General features: G+C 41.1%; 1 protein-coding gene across 1 annotated transcript in view; it reads left to right on the top strand.

Moving 5' to 3' along the window:
- The first annotated feature begins 8549 nt into the window (after nt 1–8549).
- Nucleotides 8550–21453, top strand: part of LOC140245390 (uncharacterized) — a 29266-nt gene continuing 16362 nt past the window's right edge. The window contains exons 1-4 of the mRNA XM_072324966.1: nt 8550–10375; nt 19187–19542; nt 20019–20154; nt 20898–21079. Of these exons, the coding sequence (XP_072181067.1) occupies nt 8799–10375; nt 19187–19542; nt 20019–20154; nt 20898–21079 (2251 nt within the window). The 5' untranslated portion in view covers nt 8550–8798. The remainder of the gene's footprint in view (nt 10376–19186; nt 19543–20018; nt 20155–20897; nt 21080–21453) is intronic.

Below are 21453 nucleotides of genomic sequence, written 5' to 3'. Positions count from 1 at the left end.
TCCATTAAACCACTGCTTTCAGGTCAAATTAACGCGCTACTCGATATATTTATGAGATTTAATATCTTTAATAGATTTTTTTAGATTTATATATTTAACACTACATCGCATAAGAATTCATTTTTCATTTTACAGTGTATGCATTTGAATAATTTGTAGGTATTAGCATATTCTTCCCTGCAAAGTGCTAAATTCTAGAAGATTAGTTGTCATTGTTTTAGCTTGTAATCGGGTACTCATTGAATATATTTGCATTGAAGTATGAATGTTCAAAGTTTTACATTGTATGTCTATACTGTGTGGATGTATATATATATATATATATATCATTTACAGTCGCTACAGACATGATTTTGTAAATGTTTTGGCGTGGTAGTTTCTGTGTGTGTACGTATGAGGAAAGTTGATTGACAAGTAATATGCAACTCGTTCGTATCTACATTGATACTTTTGTTGACTCCGTTTGATGTGGTCGCCATTTTCAACTGCATTTTCTGTGATTGACTCATTAAAATCCGATGAAAACAGTGTTTGTGTGTCGTTATTACATTCCATTTGTGAAATGACCACTCTATATGAAGAGTTTGTTTGCAAAAACCGATAAGTCCATATTTGTCAAATGGAGATATTTGCGATTAAAGGTCAAGAAAAATAAGGAGAATAATAAGAAAATTTTGGCTTCTTTTGACCATAACTTCAAAAATACACCTTTATATGTAGTGACCAATATATCGTTTAAAAGGTATTATTTTGTACTTTATGACAGAGACCGTACTTCAAAATCTTCAAAAATGGACTTATCGCTTTTTGCAAACAAATTCTTCATATGTTTCTGTGACAATCGGTTCCAAATTATTTTACTGTTTGTGTAACTAATATTACGCAAGCGAGTATAGCCTGCATATTCACCTTTTGTGGTTATACCCCATCAAGTCCTAGAATATTTTGCTGCAGAAATTTTCATTTTTATCTCAGCATATTCAGATATTGGCAACTCTGAAGTTTACTAGGTCTTGTGTAAGGAAGAACACTAGATGGAACTCGTTAGATTCACTAAATCTGTTCAAAATCAGTAAAATTCTCATTTCGATCCCATGCAATTGGCAATTGTGAATTTTACTAGATGTGGTATATTAAGGAAAATTGGATGATACCGGTTAAATTCATGAGATCTGCACAGAATCAGTGAGAATCTAAAAAAAAGGTTCTTCTTCTTAGACAAACACGATCTATGATATTCTAAAATGTATTGAAGATTTTAGGATGAGATATAGATTTACCAAAGTAGAGGCTTTTTGATTCTGCAGCAGAAAGTTGTATTAGGGCACAAAAGAAAAAAAAATTACTGTGTGAAGTGCTGGCAATGAATAATGATTATAATCACAATCAAAAGGGACTAAATCAAGGCACGGATATTTGGTGTCTGAGCCTTGATGAGGTTAAAAGAGGAGAGAGAGGGTGTTCGTAATGAATGGCAGTCAGAGAGTTAATACACGTGGAAGATTCTGATGGATTCGAAGTTTCGTGGGTGTACTCGAAATGATAGAAGCCAACACCGGAACCGAAGACTTGGAGATTTAACCCTTTCTGTGCCGGGGGCTTTGAACAGTGTGCACAGCTCTACGGGGTTGTCTATATATGCGAATTGCACTCAAAGCATTCAAAGTGGTTACCTGATTAACGACTACACAGCACGAAAAGCTTCAGATGGACGCGTGATGCGTATTGGAGGTCACCAATGCTGGAATGATGGTCAACGCGCATTTAATAGTAACGCTAACTGAAATGGAGCGGCGTTCATCATCGAGAAAGCTTCATCGTTTGCTAGCACTGATCTCCCCGAGCGCTCCGCCGTAGTTGTTAACGAAGCATTGCTAACTTACAGCGATCTTAACGACTTTGTAACAAAAACGCATTGCAGGTCAATCATCCTGCGCACGGACGAACGCACCAGCCCGGATTCAAACTCGTCGTATCACGTGTAGGGGTCCAAATAGACCTTTACTACTGCTCCTATCAGCGCACTTAACATTTTTGTATTATTATTACATGCCCTCTTGATTGAGTGACCAAAAATGGCCACTACAATTGTCCTGTGAATGAGGAAGAAATCTTTTGAAACAGATGACAAAGTCTTCTCCGCTCCAGTTAATTTACTTTCTCTTGAAAAGTGCTTGAATGTTTCTGCCGAGTAGGAATTTCCGTTTCGGAAATGAAAGATAAGAATCCTCAAAGAAGATTTGAGCGCATCTTCTCCGGTATATGCGTTGCCATGGTGACACACGTAAGAAAAAAAAGGAAAAGAAAAAGGAACCTGACATGCATGCCTGAAATCTGGTAGTTTAGCACCTCGTGTTGCTTCCTCAGCGTTTTTGGTTCTTTCGACGAGTTTTCAGTTCAGTGTGTTAGTTTGCTATCCCTCTACCACGTTGCTTGTATCATCCAATTGGCATCCTGCTACATATTGTGTAGTCCGGTCTAGGAGAGAATAATAACAATAACAGCAAAATGTATAGAGAGGTTAGGATATCCCAAGATAATTAATGTCATGGTTTTTATAACATCTAACATGGCTAATTGGTGGATTAGTAGATTAAGTAAATTAATCCACTCTTCCTGTACTGCTATAAGGTACCGTAAATGTTTCTAAACTGCAACTCTGCCGTGTTAAAATCATCAAAGATAATCCTGTTTAAATGTTGATATCATTTCTAAACTGAAACGTATCATTATTACGTTAGATAATCCTATTGAATCTTTGTATGTTTAACCACAACGCTACTATTTGCACGCTATGTTAGATAATCCCTTTTGATTTTATCATGTGAAATGATTACAGTTGCTGAAACTCCTTTGAAAAACGTTCCAAAAAAGTTATTGTGAATACATCGCAGAGCGATAGGTCAGTTTTTCAGTAAAACCTTTGTGACTCATTTGATCTTGAGGAAATACCTTATTCCCTAACAGAAACAACAACAACAAAATATTGTGTAATATAAATTTATATGATTTATCAAAAGATATGACGACAACTGTATTGGTATCACATCTAGCTAAGAGATAATGGGATATTATACATAGACACTAAAATCATTCTGTGAAATAAAAGTTTGTTAAAATGAGATGCCAGGCATAATCTTTTTATAATAGACAGACTGACAAGTGAATGTACGACTCTACTTATGGAATGCAAATTGATACATGGGGCATCGCTGGATTCCAAGAACTCATACGTCACTGACGGGGGTAGATACGCTCGAGGAAATGGCTGCTGTGGATCATAAACAAATCTATTGCTCCAGTCTAGGAACATTCAGGATCAGTGACGTAGATTTTGGTCGACAGTGCATTAATCATTCCTGAAGAGATGTTACGGGTGCAGTGACTTGGAACCCTTTCACATTTGAAAGAAATAAGAGGAAGACCAGTGAGATTGATCCCGCGGTTCTTGTTCATGTGTCATGTGTGTTTTCTTAAAGAGAATTTGCTCTCTCATTTGTGTCTGGGATATGGGCTGTTGAATTTTGAGGTACATTACAATCTCCGAAATCTTCATAAAGAGTATGAGAGTGTTCTTGATATGACACCATGACTCTTATGTCATGCGTTGGTTGTTTCGGGTGTTTGCGCCATCTGAATACTCGTTGACACGATTCTGTGTTGCACATTCAGAGATGACCAGTTCACGCTGACGATGATCCGCTCACACCGCGTTTATCTTACCAGTGTAGACGTAGTCTTGAACTTACCGAGGAAGAAGTTTAAGGGCAATGTTTCCCTGACAGTAGCTGACAGTGTGTCCAGCATAGGAAGGGAAAGATGAGATTGTCCTGAGCTTGCTTTACGTTTTGCATCATCTATCGATGGCGACATTAATTAGACCAGATAAAAACTAAACATCGTTGACAAAAGCACGATATTTAGAATGAAATGCATATCGAGATTTCAAAAATGCATGGTAATGATAAGTACAATGTACACTTCCTTTTGCTCTACCTTTTTTTTTCTTTTTTTATTTGAGATGATTTTTTATACAGTTTATAAAGGGTATAATGCTACAAAAAGTTTGGTTATACTTCCTCAGAGTAATGACAAATCAGTTCCGTTGAACAGCCGATATGAAAGGAGGATGTACTGACTGCAGACAAACCCTCCAATGTCACGATTCTATTCCTTAAAGGTGCTGCAGATTCGTTGTTTTATTTCATCACTTTATCAGAAAAAGAGACTCGATTCTTTGTGGGTAAATATCCGTTACTAGCTTTACTCGACACTTTCAAACACTTGAAAAGAGGGGAAAGTGAAATCCAAGTGTCAGGCTTACGTAAATGTGTAGTTAATTGATTAAAACTTGCTCATTCAAATACATTTCTTAACCTTTTCAATAAAAGAAAACAAAATACACTAGTGTATCCACGTCGCGAAGCTGACATAATAATGTAATTTGCCCTTTTAACCATAAGGGGGTATTTAAGTGGTTAGATTTTGAGTTTGTTTTGAAATATAAGATTTCATTCAAACAAGATAGCAACCTTATTAATACTTAACATGGATATCCAAAACCAGAATGAGACTTTATATTATTGGATTTCTCAGAAATGCAAACTGTAAACTGTGTTTAATGACTAATCTCCTCTGAAGATTCCTCCAGTCTTTCAATTCCCCTTCAACTCTCATAGACTTAAAGACATAGGCATAAGGAAAGACATTGATCGTTATATGCCATGCCCGACAATCTCTGACATATCATAATGTCAAAATGTTTCTCTTCACGCACATATCGAGTTCAGACGAATTAACATTTGTCTATTCTGACGCCACACCTTCACCTCGACCTAGTAAGATTTATCACGCGTGTTCAAAAATACATTACACGTTCGACCTTTTCTGGTTTTATCCGCTTAATCCATAAGGCAAACACGTGGTAAGCATATAGCAGTGCCCGTCCAAAGTAAATGGATACACGAGAGTCAAACAGCTAGCTTTACGTTGTGACGATAACGAAGGAAGACGCTTTCTATCGGAGGGTGTTGGGAAATCTCTACCATCTGGCTCGACCCGTGAAGATGCGACAATATCGTGATGATTGGAGGGCGGGAGTCGCGCACGTCAACGCGGGGGCAACATCGGCAGCAGTCTGGTATCCGTTACCTCCGCCTGTCTCCAGTATACCGGCAGACTTACATGGCCGAATGTTTGAATGAAGTTAGCTGTAGCTGGCACGAATCAGCGTAGAGGAGGCGATTGAATTCAGCACCCTTTGACTATTCTCACTCGGGTCTTACATTATAGAGCACTAATCAAAAGCAGACCAAAAGAGTATCAGCAGTTGCACATACAAATAGAGATTTACCAGTAAAACATTATTGTCAGCAAAGAGGTTGTTGCCACGGCAGATGAATTCGTTGCATCTTGAAATGGTTAAAAAAAAAAAGTCTTGTAACGGAGCCGATTGGTGTAGAATGTTTGACGTAACCTACTTTTTGACAAATTGGGGCAAACATTAAGCATCGTTGTCAACCCCATTTGTAACCTTCTCTGTCAATGAACAAAGAAGAATTCAGTCCAATGACAGACAATGATTCTACATGGGTATTTCGTTTCGGGAGATGAAGGAGTGCAAGAACCACAATCTGCGTCTTATAAAAGTATGGCAGAATGAATAAAGACAAGAAATGATGATTCTGGAATTAATTCTGTTCGGCGAGTTAAGAGCCAATTATTGTTATTAATATTAATATTAGTATTATTATCATGTAGATGCTCCTTTAACATCGTGAGCTAAACTCATTTTCACCCTGCGAACTATGCGACGCGTTGGAGTACATCTTGCATTATGAACGTAAGCGCCTCCACCGCGTAGGCCACGATGAGTCGGCCAGCGGGCCGGGGTGCAAAACAGTTTGATGTAGCGTCAATGTCAAGACGGTTGTGTCATGATCAGGCTGGTATTGTAATCAGCTCTGTTTTCGCTGCTCCACGTCAGCGCGACATTCTACATTTTCTTTTCCTGTCAGAAGCAATTTGTGAGTCAGCATGTGGTTTGCTGAAACTGCTTGACCGAGAGTGCTTAATATCAATTACTTAGTCACGATTGACCGTAGATGTGGGGTAGCTATTATCGACAGGCGTGCAAAGCAAATCAGCGGGTTTGTTAAATCAATCAAAATGCTTCATTCTACTAATGAGTTTTAATGTTTTACGGTTGTCCTCGCCAATCTTGTTGCTTTCTCCACTAGATAACCTTTTACAATACATTTTCTTATTGTTAAGAACATGAATCGCATTCAGCCAAAAATTATCTTACATGGATGAGGATAATTACACCCTAACAAATTATAAACATATAGACGACAGTTTCACGAATCCTTCATTTGACTTTGCCCGCTTGACTGACAGCTGGAACGTGACATACAGAATGAATCTTTCACAATCATGTGGAATTATGTTGAACACTAAATTCTTAGACAGAATTACACAATTATTTAGTTTAAGTTTTGTTTCATAGTCTGTGCACTGAAGTTCTCAACTTGCATGAAAAAAAGCAGTCTAAAGGAGATTCACACACACAGCCTAAATGATTAGTAAATTAGTCGCAATTTTTTAGTTGTTTTTTTTTTTAGTTTGTTTTAGACAAATCAGATGTTGTTAAATAAACATCGACATAGACAACACCACAGTCTTGTAGTTGTAAATATTACCATTGTATATTACCTTAACAAGGTCATTATTACTAAGTACTACTCCTGGATTGGCGTCATTATTCAAAATGGTCGCAAACCAAAAACCGTTGTTTAGCTCAATATATTGCGAAAAGAAAAAGCATGACATGTAAACTAGCATAGAATAACACCCTACCACCCGATATATAAGGTAAATTGATATAATGTCCATATCAAGTAATTTTGAATTCGTATTCCCTATTTTTTATATATAAAGATTGAAAAAATGATGTAAATTTGATGTATACAGACGAAAATTCGGTCCTCAAAATGTAGATAGAAAGTGCATGTATTTTGCATTCGAAGATTTCTGTCTGCGTTGCTGCACTGTTGAGGAGATCATAAAGCTGCGGTTAAAGTGAAGATGATGACGTATCTATCTCAAGTCGATTAGATGTTTACCCAGTCGTCTTGGAGATTAGAATGAAGTTTGTTTTCGCATTTCCTGAAGCAGGGCAGAGTGATGTTTGTTTCCGTAAAGACCAACCCACGTCTTGTCTACTTCATGATGAGCACTGAAGTGTACACACAAAGATGTAAACACACACACACACACACACACACACACACGGCGTAAGAGGACACTGTTTAGTCGTATGATGTTTGAGGAAATCCACCACACTCTGAAATTGCATCGTGTATAGAATGGCGTTTCTTAATACACCCTAGCTTAAGGCCAGCTTCAGTTAGGATGAGGTCTGTGTTCATAGGTGTAATTTAAGACGAGGCTGGAGACGGGGAAGAATGCAAGCGGGTGGAATGGTTAGCGTTGTAGGAGAAGAGGGATGACAAGGGTGGCTGGTTGTCGAATTACTTCACATTGTCACATTGGCTCCTTGACCAGAATAGCCATGACGTTGGATGCCTGCTTAGGGGCTAAAATGTGGCATTAATCCACAAGAAAAACCGTGAGTTTCGGGCCGGTAATCGAGGAATGATCGCCATATTGAAGCTAATTTTAGCGGTTGCTTGGGTTTTGGTGTCGTCTGACCAGTGAAGTGAGTAATGTGTGTAGACTGAGGATTCGGATTGTGGGGATTCAGTGGCTGGGTCTTTTAACCGGTAATGAACCCCGCGGTTTCACCCTGTGCAGGGCAGCCGTAACGACACCCCCAGTCGATACGTTCGCCAGGCTCTCGCAGGGGCAGCGATCGCACGAACCAAATAAGGCAGCGTTTTGCTGCGGCTGGCCTCGCGAACACACACAGACCCTCGCCCATGTCTTTCGGGCTGAATGCACGCCATGGTAGGGTGCCCGTCACACAGGCATCTCCAGCTCTGACATTTTGAGTGACTCGACTGCTGCTTGCCCTGACCTCGGGGGAAAGAGGGGGGATCCGCGCCGACAGCTCCCCCCATGAGGAGGGGGGTTGGATCGCTTCAAGCAGGAGGCATGAATGCTATGTCATCCGATTGTCTTTCAGCAGCGGACGATCTCCGTGTAGTGTGACGTGTGTTGCTGGACGGGTACAGTCATACGTACAGCCACCCGACCCTGGCCCCTGCGCTCGCCTCCATCACTACATACATCGTCCGTAGACGGCTAAACTTGGTTTAGGAGAGAACCGCCGACGTTCCGCGGTGCTGCCTTACTGCCAACCCGTAGCGCGAGTGCGGCTGGGTCGGAGTGGGCTAACGGGCCTGCATCGGAAGAATCCTAGTAGACAAAATTCTTCAAAACAGTAGTTTTTGGGAACTAATCATTTTCCTTCCTTGTAGGAAACTTCATCTGTGGATTTGCAGTGGTGGAAGATTTAGACGTTGCTGTGCATACCCCCTTCGTTTTTGTTACAAGTGTTTTATGTTATGTCTTGGCTACAATTGATATTATACACATCGCGGCCGTGCATTCAACCAGTGTGGATTAGTATGAGGAATTTCACCCATATCTTTTAAGCGTGCCTGTGGAATGCCACGGATTACCCCGATATCAACAGTTCTCGCGTAAATGTAACCCTAATTTGCAACCCTCTTATGTTCCTCTGTATCTAATGTATATATATTGCATTTGTGGTGCGATTGATTATATTTGAGTAAATATTTTTTGCGACCTTGGATTGTTGAAAATAGCTTAACATGGAGGGGGCTGATGTACAGGCTGATGCTGTGAATGGCGACCAGGGAGGGCAACCCGTACAAAATGGCGGCAACTTCCTGGAAGAAGAAGAGATAGGAGAATTTAAGTTAGATGATGATAATATCCTTCATTCTTCTGGTATCGGCGAAACGGAGCTGCGCATCAGAGAAGAAGGAGATGAGCCACAAGATCGTGATGAAGGAAATGTAGGAACGATAACTCCCGCTGGAAGTGTATCCTCTGGTGAGGGGATGGTGCCGTCGCCAGCCAGGGCTGACAGCATCCCCAACGAGCATGAGATGTCTGTCGATGATGAAATCACAATGGAGACGACAGATCCCATTACCGAGGATGAAGATCCGCAGAGCTTCGCCAGCGAGATCGAGAGAGACACGAAGGAGAGCGAGCAGGATCTCAAGCAGCACGAGGAGGGTGACGATCGTGGGGCGGACCACTCGATGGATACTCACCAAGCATCGGCATCAAGGGGTTCGTATCAGAGAACGAGTCCGACTGTCCAGACCATGATGGGGTCGTACCTCCACCGAGAGCGAGACACCGATCTCTACGATCTCTACCTCGATATCCCCGACATCGAGGTCGACTCGGAGAGCGAAGAATATGAGTTCGATAACGATGGGCAATCCGTGAGTGATCGCGGGGTCAATGACCTCTTAGCCGCGTTGCATGAACAAATCAAGTGGAAAGAGGATCGCAACCTGAGAAAAGCTCGGGGAGATCTCGACGAACCCAAAAACACTGTGATACGTCGTTACAACCCTGATTACGAGCCACCTCCAGAGTATGAGAGTACGAGATCCAGTACCGTACCGAGAAGTGTTCCCAGTGTACCCACAACAGGTATCTATCAGAGCAAGTACCAACGGAGGGGGAGCATAGGGACCAGTCATGATCTCGCGTCGAAATATCTCCCTCCTCCGCTGAGCAAGAAGCTCAGTTCGTCTTACGATAGTCTACCTCGTTACCAGCCCTCCAGCACTTCCAGCTCCTCTTCCTCTGGGTACTCCTCCATTGGTCGCTATGGCAGCGTCGACTCCCTGTCACCATCCCGGATTTATCGGTCACAGAGCGACGAACCCAAATCCTCCTACCTTTCCAAGCCGTCGTACACCAGTGGCATGGGCTATCGCTCGTACAGCAGTAGTGACATATCACGCACTGCTCCTTCCTATCGCACGTCGACGTACAATTACGACGTCGGTAGCCAGGAGAGCGAGAGCGAGAGTGACGGCGAACGCGTGTATTCTTCGGCCTTGGCGCCGTACAGGGCTTATCGGGCTCGACGCGAAGGGCTAGAGGTCACCGGCCCGTATGCCAAGCACATGAGCAGATTCTCGGGGAGAGGGTCATCGAACACCTCCTCGCCCACCACACCGAGAAGATCTGCGACGACGTCGAAGAAGCCAGCAAAAACCCTGGAGAATCTCGACGAACGCCTGAAAGAGATCCGAGCAAACTATCGCAAAAACCACAAGCTAAACTTTGAGCGTTACGACCCGTCTTCTTATTCTTCCATTGCAGGCCTTGCCGTGGACAGTGAGGGCGCCCTATCTTTGTAAGTATTTAAAATTTCGTCTTTCCCCTCAAAGTTAACATTAACTGTACATGTGTGTATCTCTATGTACCGTCACACCTTACGTATTTTGAATCCTGACCTTGTGACATTAACCATAACCTTCCAAACGTAATTTGATGTCCACATGAGACAAAAGAGAATCTGTAAACATATCGAATTTCTGGTCTTTTTTTTTTTAGTCAGAAACACTAATTGGAAATGAAATTCAACTGTTTTCTTAGTACCAAGATGTAATCTCATCATTGTGTACCACAGTTCTATATTGCACTTAACTTGACTATCAATACGAACTTGCTTGCTGCATGAACGTTATATCACCTTCATGACGTAGGCCTATACTAAAAGAACAAAATCTGAAAACTACAAAATCAGAATTTCTTGGGGTTTTTTTTATGAAAAATCTCTTTTAGTTTCAATTTTGAGTCTTAAAAAAAGAGGAAGTGTTTAATCGACTTGAAGAACAAAAAAAAATAATCAAGCAGGTGCAATTATGTTATTAATCTTTACACTCCCTGTAAAATAAATGTCATTCAGATAGCAAAACTCACCTTGATAGGCTACGCTACTGTATCATGTGATCGTTGACATGTCACGTGCCAGTCACGTGCCAATCTCGTTCACTGTGAATCCCAGCTGCTTGCCCGACCACTCCCATCTTAACCTTTCACTCAACACGTGGTACATGTATACGGCGATATGCATGTTTAGCGATCTTATTATCTGCTTCATTGCTTGTTTTATTGTGTGTATATCTGCTGACTTAATCATCATATATTTGTGTGTTTGAAATACGATCCATGCTGATGGCACCCCAAGAGATTAATATGTGTTTATTCCGGCTATCATAAATTGATAACACTGTGTCTATGTTTGTATTGACTAGCTTGCGTTATTATCCCTATTACCTAAGCCGCTATAGTTGGTGAGTATTTTGAAGCTCTAGAATAGTTTTACGCACCGTATACATAGCAGAAATTCTCACTGGTTACCACCACTCTTTTGAAATATTATCACATTCATGACTAAAAATGACAGTCCTTTTGCATGCCAATAGTATTATTAGTATTGGAAAGTTACGCTCATAATTCATGGCAGCACACGTTTCTTTTGACTCACAAAAAGAATGCTGAATTACATGACTGGTATATTTCTGACCAGTTCCCCCTCAAATAAACACGGACAGTGAGGATGGATGTTCGTTCGAATTCATTTATAGCATCACTTTATAAAGAACGATACATTTTATGAAGGCTCCACAGCGATAACGCTCCAAATGTCTGCCCCACCTTCGTCACTGATAGGCTTCAACTTCAGATAACATGGAAACTATAAATAATAACTCTGGGGTCGCCTGCCTGCTATATCATGGCCAGGCTAATCTCCCTATTTAAGCTCCCCCCATGATACATCTGATGCGACCCAATGTACCGGGAGGAGGCAGCGAGCGATCTGCCATGATATGGGATAGCAGCATGCTATGTAGTGTTTACGTCTCTGCTCATCCCACATTCTCGGCATAGCTCAAGGATCAGGGGTCATCGCTCAAGTTCACGCATCTCCCTGATTGCATCCCCACTCCAGCATTTTTCATCTGTCATCCTGTTATCATCCTCCCCGCTCCATCTTTTTCACCTGTCATCCGTGCCGAAAAACTGATACCGTCACATATTTGCTAACCACCCCTTGACTTTACAATTTATCCTCGAGGCGATCAAAATGTCTTCATAGCAAAATAAATTGGGTTAACTTAAATTGCGCCGGTAAATTGCTTAACACAGGTACCATCAGATATTTCCTGACGATGCCTTGAATTTGCAAATCATTTTCAGTAAGATCAAAATCTCGTCATAGTTAGTTAATCAGATTTACTTATATTGCGCTAATAAATTGCGTAATGAAGTGTAATCCTTGAAATAACTCTGCACTTATTTGTTAATCTTTCAATGGAATGTTTAAGTTCGCTTGAGGTGAATATCTAATTTGTATTTGATTACGTCCATTAAAAAAAAAGTTGTAGTCTGCCTGATTCAGAATTGACTCTTCTGCTCTCAAACCACAACCGTCATCAACAAGATAAATCTCCCTACTACTGTCATCTCACAACTCCTACCCATGAACAACTGGCAGCATTCATGCCCCCACCCCAACCCCCCCCCCCCGCCCCAAACACACACACCAGCGCTATTCGCATTGAATTCAAACATGCAACAGGAGCATGTTATAATTGCATACTTGCTGATCTAGTTTACAAATTCAAACGAATTGCAAGAGATGATATGGCTACTTAAGTGTAGAAAAATGCGATCGAAAAATACGTGACATCGCCTTTGCAAACATGTCTTCCTCATTAAAATGCCTCCTAGATTATCCCCTCCCCCTCCTCCACTTGTCCGACTAGCAAGCATCTGTGTTAGTTCAATTATCTAATCTAGATCACTGTATCAGTGCTAATACGATGTGATTTTCCCCCTTCATGTCAATGTCGATCGTTAGCTTTGCTAAAGGCCGACATGTAATGGCATCCAAAATCAACCTTCACCGTTTCGGTCAATGCTTAGCGCATCTGGGAAACGTTACAGATGAATTACTGTTTGAAGTACATGAGAGGGGCTTGATCGTTCATGTTTATCATTATAACCTTTGTCTGTGAATGTCATGTTAAAAAGAAAGGCTGAGGAGAGGAATATCTGAATGCGTAAGATGTATACTCTATTGTTGATCTCTAGAAATGATAGGAAAATCACAATATCTAGGTAAGATGTGAACACCCCGATAGAAGGGGACAATTATAAGTTATGACGTAACAGACGAAAAAAAATAGTGGGAAGAGAAGGGGAAGAAAAAGCATATTGTCCATCGGCAAACATTATCGTTAACTTACATAAAGAAGAGACATAATGCTGCATACAATTCACCAGAGATATGCAGCTGATTCCATACATTAGCTAACAGATCAGAATATAGAAATCGACAACTATTCACCATATTATAGTACATTACAAAAGTAGAGGTGGAAGAGCCTTGAAGAATAAATCAGTTTGAGAGAATTGGATACATGATGGATGAAGAGGGAGATAGAGAAAGAGACAAAAAGACCAGAGATAAATGACCCAGGCGAGGTGAACTATCATCAATAGTTGACATATCAGCCGTCTGTCAAACCTATCATTTGGAGCCATCAAGCAATCCATTCGACTTCCCTCCGATGTACAATGCAAACATTTGATGTTCACGTGTGCTTGCACGCAGGCGGACAATTGATGATGAAGCTACCCTAATGTGAAACATCATGTCAGACAAATTAGCTCTGAGAGGAGGTGAGGCTTGTTAAGGGAGCAGAGAAGAGGGTAATGGAATTATCAGGTTACTCAAAGTTGTCTTGTACAACAACTCGTTTACCCGACGGAGACACCCATGCTTTCAAACGGGCGAATAACGCTACACAATGATCGTTCACCTCATGTCACTATCGTGTTTAGTAATCAAACTTTAGCAGGCTGTCCCATCATGCTTCACGATAGTAGCAGAAGAGGAAAGAAGATGAGGAGGGGATGAAATTGGAAAAGAAGGGGAGATGGCGAAGAAGTAGATATCTACATGAATAGAAAATAAAGAAGCAAAGTATACCTCACATGGAGGTGCCAAGTGAAAAAACACGTAGCATTTTATATGCGCAGTGTAGATATCCATTTGTTACCATAGCAACGAAACTATAATATCGACAGTCACGACCCGGTTATCAATACGTTATTGCTTATGGGTCAGAATAACTTCGAATAACAGCATAAAGTATGCAGGGATTTGCAGATAATAAAGGTACATAAAACATCTTTTCTAGAGTTGTAAAACTTTGTCCAATCTTGCAAAATGTTAGTGATTACTTATAAGATTTACATTATGAGAAGATCGCTAGGTTACTAAACGTAGTTGTTGTACTTTGAAACTCATACTTCCATTGCCCCAGGTCTTATGGTAGTTACGATATGGAGCTCCATAACATGCTTACAAGAAGACATTACAAATTGTAATGGGACACTTGGGCGGGAAGAGGAGTTCACGCGCTAAAGTTTGCGATGAGTTAATCGAGCATGTCACGTTTTCACGCCGGCTTGCCTCAAATGACGGCGTCATTGTAGGGGAACGATATGGAGACGACAAGCAAACGGATTAGCTAGGTGTCGAAAGTGACTGGCGAAGTCATTAAGAGTAGAAGAGGTGTCCTGCGTTCTCAATTCCACCTTCATCGGCTTTTCCCTTTGAAGTTCGGCGCAGACTGCAAGCCAAGCCGCCCCTCGATCTCGCGTAGATGTGGACTCATCGCTTAGTATGACGACGTCCCTTGATCGTTGAAGACTTTATAGGTCACGCGTAGCTGTACTTAGTAGGATGGAACAATACAAAAGATACATTTATGTTTATTTGTAGAAGCAAAGATACGATTATCGTGTGATTTTTTTTTTCAACAATGGATTTTTTTAATCAGTTAGTCGATAATATTATTCTTCGAAAAGGTAAAGTTTTAAATATTTGCTAAAAATGCGCAAAAGTACTCAATTCTTCAACAATTTAAAATACGTTCAGATGAGTGAGTCTGCATCATAAAATGTTCATGCGTATTATTTTGCAAAAATACAGGATAGGTTTCAAATTTCTCTTCTCTGTACATTTTCTTTCAAACAATCTGTAGACCCCTTGCCCAATGTTATGTAGCATTCCGATCTGCCGCAACGAGTTAAAGCAGCTGTAATGCCTGTTATATTCAATTGGCATAGCGCGTTACAATTGGTAGCGTTTCATCAGGCGGGAAAAGCTACAAAAAACACATAGGCACACACACACACACACACACACACACACTCATGCATCGCTATACGACCTATACAGTTTGCACACAACACTATGTGTTCATCTTCAGAAATCCACCTCTTCCTGCGCCCCTTGCCCCCCGGTGATACATATACACCATCGGAATGCGACCTTGTCAGGTCCCGGATGCCAGTGTATGAGTAATGCACATCAAACCAGCGCCAGACCGCATCCCATCCTTCCCATTCATTGTGCGTACACTATGCACTCTTCAATTCTTACAACAGTTAAATAGAGCGCCCTCCGTGAGATACAGTATTATGATTCATGCAATCGGTATGCAGTAACTTTTAACACGCCTGTCCTTTCGCCCACGGACACCACAAATTCGTAGGGTTGCGCCGATGTTTGGGGAGGCGGAAATTAACTCATATGCAGAGTATACCATTAATTCGCTCCCTCTGTGAAATGCAGACGATGACACACTTTGACACCACGAAAACGATTCATTCATACTGAGCTGCTGAGCGACAAAAGTGAAATAATTCGAATTCTGACAAGTTGTAATATTTGCCATATGCATTTCCCAAATTGCATTGCACACCCGAAGATCTCAGGTAATCAAATCTTTTAGGTTCGCTATGTTTGTACTGCGTTTCTCTACTCCTTTCACGCAGATGAATACATGGGAGTAGTAACACTATTTTGTGTTTTCGATACTCAAAATAACGGCAGTCCCAGTCGGTGAGATTTTATGTATTACGTCATTGCGCCAGACACGACGTCATAGCAAATAAAAGCTTGGCAACAAGGAAGAAGAAACAAGAACAGCTCCACAAACTGTCTGTGTACATAACTGCATAGCTGAGGCCATTGCCAATACATCTAGTTAGCGGGCGGTGGCGGGAGAATCCTTTGATGCGCGCGACAAGACCTCAACGTAAATGGACTCTAGGCGAATTCTAGACAATTTTTATCGATTCCCTTGAGGTCGGGGCGTGTGGAATTACTCAAAAATCTTCGGCACCAAAACTAATTCCTCCTCTTGACAGACGAAGGGGAAGTTATTTCCCCGCCAATGTTCAGTTACTATCAATTTCCACTCTCTCTTCCTTTCTCATTCCTTCCCTGTCTCTTCGGCCTATTCTCCGCTTTGTAGGCAAAATGGAGGTGTCGTCTGCTAGAACCGACGGCGGGCTAAATTTAGCTGATGGCATGCGAGGTATTCGCACTGTGAGATGTCGAATGCGCCGACGTTAAATGGCCACACCAGCGGAAAAAAAAGAGAGATCTGGCAGGACTGCGGGGCTCTTCGTTCAGAGGACTCTCTTCACAGTTTTCTTTATATGTTGACCAGTTGCTAGGCTGCGAATTAGGGAAGTTATGCATTTGTAGAGAGGGCATTCTGTACAATAATATTTGTGATGATAGTGGCTGATTTGCCCGTGGCCAATTCGATGATAGGTTAAGATGGGTCCATTTATGACATGCGTTTGCTTTCTTTTACGCTTTGGATTTACCCAATTTTGTGAGCGTAATCTTTAGTTACTCTTCCCTTTCTTCAAAATGAGATTATTTATGAAATGGTAAAACAAAATCACTTAATCCGTGGATGACGTCTGCAATTATTGCATATTTTAAGTAACTCTGTTACTGTTTTCATAAAGACTGCTTGATTTGATAGATTGATGTTTATTTAACAAAATGACTTTCACTTTGGTAGAAAATGACGAAATCTTTTTTCATCTTTCCAAGAATAATGATAGCACTGCAATAATTCCACGTATCAGTGTAATAATGGTTCGAAAAAAAAAAGTCGCGATAACTTTGTGATACATCCCAAAAGAAACGCATTGTCTTAACTTACAAAAAAAAAATGCATGACAAAATATTAAGCATTTCAATGGACAGAAACAGGCAGCCATAATTCTAAATCTCGCAGCGATGCGGCCATATCAAATTGTCTATATACACGGCGGGCTCTTGCCTCCACAGGAGAAGGGCGTGGTGTTAGCAGACCTGCATTGAGCCAACGACGGGGTCACTATTAGTGTCCCACAGAGGGTCATTTCGTACCACAGGTCAAGCTCACCCGTGCTCTTATATGGCAATAGATAGACAGTCGGTGTTAATGGTTTGTTGCGCAGAGTGCATAATAGGCAACTGGCACAATCTGTGGGTCATCAATGTGTTGACGGTCTGTGTTCTTTCAAGCATTTTCTTTTATGGTGGTCGTAAATTGCAAATTAAAATGACTCATAGCACACATGTAGCAAATGCTTTAGGCATTTACGTCAGGCGTCGTTTATCGCTTACAGAACGCTTTTATCAAGCGCTGTCGGATTTTGATGGTCAGACATGCTATCCAAGGTGTCGTATGAAAGATGTCCAAATTTCTCACTTTTAAGCCATCTATTGGGGTGTAATTAATATAAATTCCCCGAGATAATTACATTATATCATATGTATAGAGTTTGACTGTGTCCCAATCTAGGCAGTGCATCCTGTCAAATAAGTAAGAAACAACTACAACAACAACAGGAAGAGCACACGAATGAATTGCTGTTTAGGCTTCTTTAGACAGAAAATTAAGTTACCCAAGAGAAATAATGTTCTTATTGACTAGGTGTGGCATAAACATTCGTCGTTCAATTATCCATCACTAGATTCTGTGGGTTTGTTCACTAAAAATCCCACGCCAGTCCGAGTCGACATGAGAAAGCAAATGTCTAACTTCATTTTTTTTTTCAAAGCGCAATACTTGACATGCGTTCACGAGGATGTAAATTTACAAGAACGTTTGTCTTTTGGTGATAATTTAGTTTTCTTTCACAGCAGGGACGTGGAAGAATCTCCATCTCTCTGATGGACTATTCTCCGTGTTGAACCCTGTCGATTCCAACTGCACATTTTTACTCTCCACTGTCTGAAAACATCCTCCAACATTCTGCCCTGATAAACTTTTCACACTTTATCATGAGTCAAATTTAAAATCAAGTGATGTATCCTGTAGTGCATGCCCGTACTCTACTGTCATGCTGTAGGCGAATACATGCAGTCCTCTTTGAACTACAGTCCCCATATGCACGCGTAGCTTCTCACAGTCGTTACAAGATGACCTGTGTATCGGCATATCACAAAGTTTCTAGAATCGATTCCACATAGTTTAGTCAGAAGTCCCTTGAATCGATCCCACATCGCTCAGTTCTCTCCCCCCCCCCCCCCCCCCAGTTTCTTGAGGCGATTCCTCATCGCTTAGTCACAGTAGCTATGTAATGCATGCACCACATTAACGCATGCCTCGCCTCGGAGCATGCTCATAAACTCATACACGTCTATTGCACCTAAGTTGATTTACAACGATTATCATCAATGTTGATAGAACTCAGGTGAAACCATGCTACATTTGTGTAATCATGCCTTCTGATATCAGTGTTAAATACACCACACCGATGTACCAGTGATGTCAAGTAACTGGCACTTATCTAAAACTAATATTTCTCTGTTGAATTACAAATTACAAATATCATTTAATTCGTTCTCGTTTTTCCTGTTCAAAATAAAAAGAACAAGTGATCAAATTTAAGTATGAAATGCATTTGTTTAAATCACTATCGGTTCATATCATTCTGTGACTTTAATAAAAGTAAACATATCGAATTTATCAATCACTTGCTGGTACAGTGGTTAATCAAAATCATAACGCAGCGGATTATGAACCATCATTTTAAACGCAGAGATCTAAAGTTATGCGAAGTAGTACATTCAACGTACCGGACAACATGATCACCAGTGTTTGGTTTGTTTGTTGTTGTTTTTTTTTGCCTATAATTGCTGAATTTGGAATTCTGTGAGATATGGTCAATAATGTCATCTTTGAATATGATAACAGGTTTTTTTTTTGGACGTAATTCGCATAGAAATCAGCTTCTGTTTTCCTACACGTGCCTACATGTAAATTGTATTCTATTTATGACGTCACAGGGAGTCCAGTGATGAGGAGCGGCTTGTTTCCCGCCCACCTCAAGAGCCGTACCGCACCAGCCGACGCCTCACGCAGAAGCCGTTCTTCAGCCTTCCGCTCCGCCGCAAGACCGTCTACGACGGCGAGCCGGCGCGCATCAGCTGCAACGTCCAGGGCACGCCCAAACCGCGCGTGACGTGGACGAAGAATGGCGTTCCCATCTACGACGGCACGCACTACCTCATCACCTACCGCTGGGGCGTGGCCATGGTGGAGTTAATCCGGGCGTCGAAGGCGGACACTGGAACGTTCACCTGCACGGCCACGAACAACGAGGGTGATGCCACATCGACCTGCGAACTGGTGGTCGAGGACAGTACGTATTCAGTCAATGGATGTACAACAATCGTTGTTATAAATGAACGAGACAACTTCCAGAGAAAGGAATATAATTTCCCAGATTTATAATTAGATAATCTCGTATAATACCAAATAGCGGGTAGTTCATTTCCAACGGAAAATGGCCGTACTTTTCTTCTAGCAACGCCGACATTCTTTGGTAAATAAGAAAAAAAAAAAGATCACCATTTCCGCTGCCATAACCAAAAAGCATTATAAAATGGATAACCCCTTCGACTTTAGTGCAGCTTCAGTCATCGTGAAGTTTTATTAAGTTATTGTAGTCGATTAAAGCTATTTAGTAATCATACTGGTATGTCAGGATTCTAAAAATTAATCATTCCATGTGAAGTCTTGGATTCTCTGCATCTAATGGATACAATTTCCGGTATCTTAATATTGTTTATAAGTATTTTTATAAGTAATGTTGCCAATTTGCTCGTTCCGTGCTAGGGCTACCAGCGGATGAGAGCGAGGACTACATCCGGCCGTCGTTTGCCAAGCCTCTCCGACGTGTGCGCGCCAAGGAAGGGCGAAAGGTGCGCCTGGAGGTGCAAGTGATGGGATGGCCCGAGCCTAAAGTCACGTGGTATGCCATCAGTCCTTTTATCTGTCCAGTCCAGCTTGGTTTGTGCACTAGAGTGAACCCTCTTACCACAGGTGGAAAGGTGTAGCGGAGTTAAACGGAGGAAGAATTATCCTTATTCTTCCTCCTTCAGAAAAAGATTGATATGGCTATTGAGATTTGTATAATATTGTCGATGTCATTATCATTATCATTATCAGTAGAAGTAGATGTAATAGTAATGTTAGTAGTAATAATGATAATAATAACAATAATAATAATGGCAGTAGTAATAGTAATAGTAGTAGCAGTAGTATTAGTAGTAGCAGCAGCAGCAGCAGCAGTAGTGGTAAACAAAAACCCAACTTTAGTGCTTCAAAATAGTTCTAAAATGTGACTTAGGGATAGAAACAACCTATGTAAAACTTTTAATCACGATAATCAATGTTAAATATTGTTGAATAATCAAAATGTGAACAATATTTATAATAACAGTGTTTCTAGACTTAGTCGTCTGCAGTTACGGTTTAGTGAGAAAAATAGTGATATCTCCTTGTATTTTAAGTTTTATCGCAAAATTTTTGTATGGTAGGTTATTTTGTGATACAACTGACCTACACATATGCATCGAACGTGATAACTCGAACATTTTTAAAATCACTGCTCCCAATGGTAAACTGTACCTTTAAGCTGTTGTATTGTTATCATCATTGCAGTTTTTTATGATTTCCATTAACTTTGAAAATGCATCTTCTCCTCAACCCCAGGATGAAGGACAACGTCCGCATCAGCGACCTCACCGACCACACCTACGTGGAGAAGTTCCCCAACGGGCTTCAGACGCTGATCATCTACGGTGTCACGCCTACGGACGCCGGGCGATATCAGGCCGTCGCTTCCTCACCCGCCGGCAAAGCTACCTGCTCAGCTGACGTGGAGGTGATCGAAGGTATGGCATTTCAAAGGGTTCTCGATGCTGTAGTTGAGCAGCATGCAGTGGACTCTCGTTATAACGAAGTCCTTGGGACCAGCAGTTTTCTTTGGTTATATCAAAATTTCGTTATAACCGAACAAATAAACAATAACAAAGCACAGAGCCGATAATGTTACGACCTAAATTTTCATTTCGTTGTAACCGGAATTTCGTGATAACCGTGTTCATTAAAACGGGAGTGTACTGTGTTATTTCAGTCAACAGATTTTATTGTGCTGAGATAAAAGATCGGTGACTCACTGACAAATTATATATTCAAATTCCTGGCAACTTCAGTAAGATTTCATGTCCAGAGAAAGGCTTCATGAAAGTTTCTTTTTTTCTACATT

This window comes from Diadema setosum, chromosome 22, assembly GCF_964275005.1.
Source record: "Diadema setosum chromosome 22, eeDiaSeto1, whole genome shotgun sequence".
Classification (NCBI taxonomy): Eukaryota; Metazoa; Echinodermata; class Echinoidea; order Diadematoida; family Diadematidae; genus Diadema; species Diadema setosum.
Note: the sequence above shows the minus strand (reverse complement) of the source record. Positions and strands in the feature narration are given on the sequence as shown.